Source organism: Coregonus lavaretus (assembly GCF_964263955.1).
Source record: "Coregonus lavaretus genome assembly, chromosome: 3".
Lineage (NCBI taxonomy): Eukaryota > Metazoa > Chordata > Actinopteri > Salmoniformes > Salmonidae > Coregonus > Coregonus lavaretus.
In genome coordinates this window covers 64,355,833-64,361,832 of record NC_139990.1, presented here as the reverse complement: position 1 = coordinate 64,361,832, position 6,000 = coordinate 64,355,833, and the positions used below count along the sequence as shown (strand labels likewise).

The following is a 6,000-nucleotide window of genomic DNA, read 5'->3' as shown; positions in this document are numbered from 1 at the left end:
CATCAAAATGAGCAAGAGGTATAAAACTTAAATGTGATTTATTTTAACTTTCTGTAATGTGTTTCTTTGATTGCAAGTAAGGGCACTTGATAAGTTGTCTTCATTACATCTTCTATTACAAGGAGAAGGCCACTTAGAACTGGCATTACCTCTTTCAAATGCCTTTAGCCTTCAGCCTGAAGGTCTGAGGGTTGTTGTGATGTATAGAGATAAGTTCAGCTGGAAGGAGACTGATGTTCCCCGTAAAATATCCTTCAGTCCTTTAAACATTAGCTAAAGGAGGCCACCTTGAGTACATATTGTAGCCTGGCAACTGAATAGGCAAGGGTAAAGTAAAGTGAAGCTAGATGGGATCATGCTATCAAATTACTGAGCATGGTGTATTCAAGGGGGGTATAGGCCTACTTATTGTTTACACTTAGATGCACTGCCATCATGCTAATAATGAGAGTGTAAGGAGATGAAGTACACACATTATTTTCCCCCAAATCAGACACAATATTGACTTGATTAATTATTATTTGATTGTTTGGGTTGCTACAGCACACACAATGTGCCTCTATGTGAATGTCATCTTATAAAACCAATGAAGCATGCATCCTTTCATCTAAAGGGTCCATAGCTGTGTGGAAGACTAGTGATTTTGTTGTTATGTGTCAAAATTGACAACAAGTCATGGTCTACCTCATTGCTTTGAGACAAAAAGCCCTAATATACAGGTCCCATATCAACATGTGTATACATCTTTTTAAAGGATGTATAACTTGCAACCATCTCTCCATTATGATGTAGAGTAGTTTTTTTTGTTATTTAAAATAGAGATATCTGTAGGTAGGCAGGCCTAAATTAAAGTTACAATATCTGGGGAGTTGTAGCCTAGGCTAAGCAAACACCACTGCCTCATTCCTTAACTCTTTGTCTCGTTCAGTTGCAGACCCCTTCACCCTTTTCCATTGACTTTCCAAAGCAATGAGAGTATGGAAGGGACTGCAGAGATTTTGGAGAGTGATGTTTTCCATCTTCCCTTGCTGCCCGTTGAGGACAAAATTCGAAAGACAGGTAAGCCTACACCAAATTTAAAATAGGTCAACTTAGGTCTGTCAAAACTTAAATAAACTTTCCATTTAAAACTGCAATGCATTTGTATTTCCTCTGTAGCTCAATTGGTAGAGCATGGCGCTTGCAACGCCAGGGTAGTGGGTTTGATCCCTGGGACCACACATACCTAAAAATGTATGCACGCATGACTGTAAGACGCTTTGGATAAAAGCGTCTGCTAAATGGCATATTATATTATATCAATGATGATTATAAGCCGTGAACTTACATTGCGAATGCACGGACAACACTCTAGTCTAGTGTCTAGTCTACCTGAAGTGGGAGGGGTCAGCGTCCCGAATGCCCATTCGGGCACGCTGATGATGATGATGATGATGATGATGTTGGTGGTGGTGGTGGTGGTGATGATATAGAGCGCAATAGTGATGACGTCTTTTTGTAGGCACTAACTCTGCCATCCGTACGGGAGTTGCAGCGATGGGACAAGACTGTAACTACCAATTGGATATCACGAAATTATATATATGTAAATAAATAAATAAAATTAAAAAAGGTTCGTTGAACAAAGCCTATGGGAAAATGAATGGAGTTTTTGTAGGGGTTTTGGATAAACACCGAAAAAAAGGTCTGTGGTAAAAACAGGCTTAGGAGAGTTTATACATTTTTGTTCTCTGAGGTAATCTTCATCAGCTAACATCACTTTTTGTGAATAATTTTAAGCATTAATGTAATTTAAAAAAACATAACGCACATACAGGCGTTAGAATTCATAAAGTTCACGTTAACTGACTGATATCTTATAGAACAAACGTGTAAAATCTCATTTTAACCTCGGACCTTATTTTCGGCGTTTATTCCAAAACCTTATTCTTTCCTCATTTATTTTGCCCATAGTAATGGCTGAACGAAACAGAGGTAAATCATTTCCGGTTTTTAGGACTACAAACTGGCGAGCTCAGTAGAATTAGGGTTTAAGAATGTGATGGTGATGTCGTGATGATGATTAGGCCTATGAATTGCACTATAAAAAAAAATATATATATATATACTTTTTTACCCCCTTCAGTTACGTTGTGGGCTATTCCTCTGAAGTCACTCATGTCAGGCTTCTCCGATACACAACTGTGCTGCGCGACTGTCAGCGTTGCGGTCGCTTTCGACACTGGAGACTTTGGCGGCATCCCTGCGGTCACCACTTCTGCCGTGAGTGCATGGATCAGCTCATAGATGATGGTTTCCGCGACATCGAGGGGCTTGCCTCAAGTCCCTGTCCACAGTGTAAATCAGTTATAGCTTAATAAATGTGTAACCGTGACTGCATATTAGTGCCCTTTTCTGAGTTTTTGTAACATTTTATTTTTCAATGCACTTTGTAGTCCACGCATGTCCCTATTGCTAAGGCAATTCAACAGAACTATGGTATCATCAAGACAAAGGACAAGCAATAATATTTCACCACTTATCTAGTCAGTCAGATCAGATTTTCCTTGTCGTCTTTTGGACATTCTATGCATTAATGAGTGTGTGTATCCAGGCTCTGTCGTAGCCGGCCGCGACCGGGAGACCCATGGAGCGGCGCACAATTGGCCCAGCGTCGTCCAGGGGAGGGGAGGGATTGGCCGGCAGGAATGTAGCTCAGTTGGTAGAGCATGGCGTTTGCAACGCCAGGGTTGTGTGTTCGATTCCCATGGGGGGTAGGAAAAAATAAAATTATGTATGCACTAACTGTAAGTCGCTCTGGATAAGAGCATCTGCTAAATGACTAAAATGTAAAATGTAGTAGATCTAGGTCACAGTCAATGACCTTAATATAATAATCTCAATTTAGCTGAGGCAAAGCTCCATCCAAGGCAAACGACTATTTTATGAATATTAACAACTCGGGTTTATAGGCAGGGTTGGGGAGTAACTGATTACATGTAATCTGATTACAAAAAAGTAGTTCCAGCAAAAATTGTGTAATCAGATTACAGATACGTTTGAAAAACTAGATGATTACTTCTTGAATTACTTTTGAATTCAAAAAGGATGCTTGCGAAAAAATACATTATGACACCTTTCTGTTTTCTCAATGACATTCAATTCAAAAATTGAAAAAAGGCGCAAATGTAGTTTGCTCCACCTGAGCTGGTCTGACCACAATTCAGAGACCACTATGATGACACACCAGATGTGCTTGATGGATCCTTTTTGTCTTCTTCTAATGCCTCTTAAGGGGAAAGTAATCAAAGAAGTCACTGAAAGTAATCAGATTACGTTACTGAGTATGGGTAATCCAAAATTGCGTTACTGATTACAATTTTGGACAGGTAACTAGTAACTGTAACAGATTATATTTAGAAAGGAACCTACCCAACTCTGCTTATAGGCTATATGATAGAGTCAGTATATCAAAACAAATATTGACTTGCACTTCAATAAGCACTTCCCATCCAATTCTGCCCAGAAATGTATCTAATTTCAACCCCATAATTTGACCTTTAACCTTCAATAAATTATACAGCAGTACACAGTGCTTTAAAAGTAATCCTTCTATAAAAAAAAAATTAAAAAATGGGTGGTTGTCCCACTGGCTATCATAAATTGAATGCACCAATTTGTAAGTCGTTCTGGATAAGAGCGTCTGCTAAATGACTTAAATGCAAATGTATCCAGGTGAACCATAGAGAAAACAATCACAGACTAAATGGCCACTTTTCAAGCCCTTTATTGGTGAAATTTCAGCATAATTTCAAGATGATTTCAAGAGAAGGACTGAGGTGGACTTGACACAGGTGAAACAGACAGAGGGGAGATGGTTTTTCCTTTCTACGGTCTGGGCTGAACAAAAAGTGAACCCAAGCTATGGGGATGTTACGTTAGCTTTACTGGGTGGGGAGTAGAGCCTTGGTCTGGTCAACCACGGTCTGGAAGAGCTGCTCCATCTGGGCTTGCAAGTCATCAGCCAGAGGCTTGAACTGGGCCTGCATCTTGTCGACCAGGGGCATGAACTGGGCCTGCAGGTTATCAGCCATGGGACGCACCTGCTTCTCAATGTCACTGACGAAGGGCTTCATGTGCTCCTGGATCTTCTCAGCATGCTCCTGGATCTTGTCGGTCAGAGGCATGATCTGAGTCTTACCCTCCTCCAGGTAACCCCTATGGGTAGAGAGACACACTTAGAGAGATGTTTTCCAAAAGCTGTAGGCTCAGGGAGCAAGCTAGCTTTAAAGCTGACTCTATGGTATTGATGTGAAAACAGACATGTTTAAAATGTAATATCCCTGTCAAGTACAATGTTACAAATAAATAAAATGAATAGTAACAATTTGAATGAGTGATCTATTTAGAATTACTTGATATCTTAAACGTGAAGAGATTCAACTCCATACAGAGTTGATGGTACTTATTTTGTTGATCTGCATTAAAATCTCCCCTCAAGAGAAGTATTCTATTCTATTCTATTTTATTCTATTGGAAGAGTGTGGTGGTCAGTGACGTACTGAGCCTGGCTGATCAGCTGATGAGACTTCACTTTCTCGATGGCGTCCTGGAAGTACTTGGTGAGAGTCTCGATCTCAGCAGGGATGTCACGCTTCACCAGGGAACTGGACTCACAGCCTGTCATAAACACACACAAAAAACACACTTATTACACACACTCACTACACAGTATTAATTCAGTCAGAAAACAAGGATGGATGTAGTTATCATTAAATAGGTTATAGATTAGCAGAGGAGTGAAGGTCTTGATTTTCAAATAAATATTTATCCTCTGAATTATTTTGTTTACCAGTTATGTGTTACTCAATTATTATTCATGAGTAGTATTAGGTATATAGAAAGATAGAAAGTCATTAAAAAAAACATTTGTTGCGTAACAATTTATGTAATGAATTCTTACCAATGGCCAGCACAACAACAAGGGCGGCGACGAGAGAGAATTTCATGATTGCTGTTGGGCAAGGTGGATCTACAGGAGAGAAGACAAGAGGATTAGGACGACTACAGGGAGTTTCAGATGCAACATCGTACACTACATGACGATTGACACTCAAAGACATTCTATTCACTTTCAGTTGCACTTATTTACATTTTAGTCATTTAGCAGACACTCTTATCCAGAGCGACTTACAGTTAGTGAGTGCATACGTTTTCATACTGGCCCCCCGTGGGAAACTAACCCACAACCCTGGCGTTGCAAGCGCCATGCTCTACCAACTGAGCTACAGGGGACTAGGGGACTTATCCTAGGTGAAACCAGCTAAATGTGATGAAATCCATGTTATGTGGTTTCCACCAACTCTGACCTCATTAAGATCTCAGTAGAAATTGGTATCATATTTAACCATATAGTCATAATGAAAACTTTACAGTACTTAGATGTATCCCTCTTGAGGCTACTACACTAATAAATAGTTCTAAAAAAGACACACTCGACACTCTGTATACATACAAGAGCTATGAGCCTAAACTTTAAGTGTTAAACCAATATACTGATACATTGGGAATCAGACAGAGAAAACCATGGAAGACTTACCTTTACTTCTGGGGTTCTTGGACCTAATGGTACGTTGTGTCTGGGGCCAAGGGGTTTTATAGCTCCTGCTGGACAAAAGGGGTCTGGCCCAAATCTTATTGGCTACTCCATGTAAGAGAGTGACCTCAGGTGGAATGTGCAAATGCGTAGTGTTGGCTGATGAACCTTGATGTGTTGCCTGTCACAATAATGACACAAAGTCCAAGTGTGTGTGTTGATTGGGTCTGAGATAAGATGCTTGCACCACAGTTAAAACACGTATTACTGATTGAATCAAAAAGTGGCATTCAATCCAACCTATCCCGTCATCCCTTCATTGTGTAGGCTTAATGCAATCATTAATAGATTAATTATTTCTTGAATATTTTTTTTTAACTATTTGGGTATACATTTTAGGTTACCCCCCTCTTTTCATTTGGGTT

The 6,000-nt window shown here is 39.8% G+C and overlaps 1 protein-coding gene across 1 annotated transcript; it reads right to left on the bottom strand.

Annotated features, from left to right (window-relative positions):
• Positions 1–3,750: 3,750 nt before the first annotated feature.
• LOC311116825 (type-4 ice-structuring protein-like) lies at positions 3,751–5,613 on the bottom strand. Its single transcript, XM_084157454.1, has 4 exons — positions 5,579–5,613; positions 4,943–5,011; positions 4,542–4,659; positions 3,751–4,197 (listed from the first exon to the last, which is right to left on the bottom strand). The coding sequence occupies exons 2-4, from the start codon at positions 4,986–4,988 to the stop codon at positions 3,924–3,926; spliced, it is 438 nt and encodes a 145-aa protein (XP_084013580.1). The 5' UTR covers positions 4,989–5,011; positions 5,579–5,613; the 3' UTR covers positions 3,751–3,923.
• Between the last annotated feature and the right edge of the window lie 387 nt (positions 5,614–6,000).

Bases quoted from the DNA above. Each gene is read 5' to 3' on its own strand.
- LOC311116825 (XM_084157454.1), bottom strand. From the start codon at position 4,988: ATGAAATTCTCTCTCGTCGCCGCCCTTGTTGTTGTGCTGGCCATTG. The intron at 4,660-4,942 runs GTAAGAATTCAT...TGTTTATGACAG, and splicing joins TGTTGTTGTGCTGGCCATTG to GCTGTGAGTCCAGTTCCCTG. The intron at 4,198-4,541 runs GTACGTCACTGA...CTCTACCCATAG, and splicing joins CAGCTGATCAGCCAGGCTCA to GGGTTACCTGGAGGAGGGTA.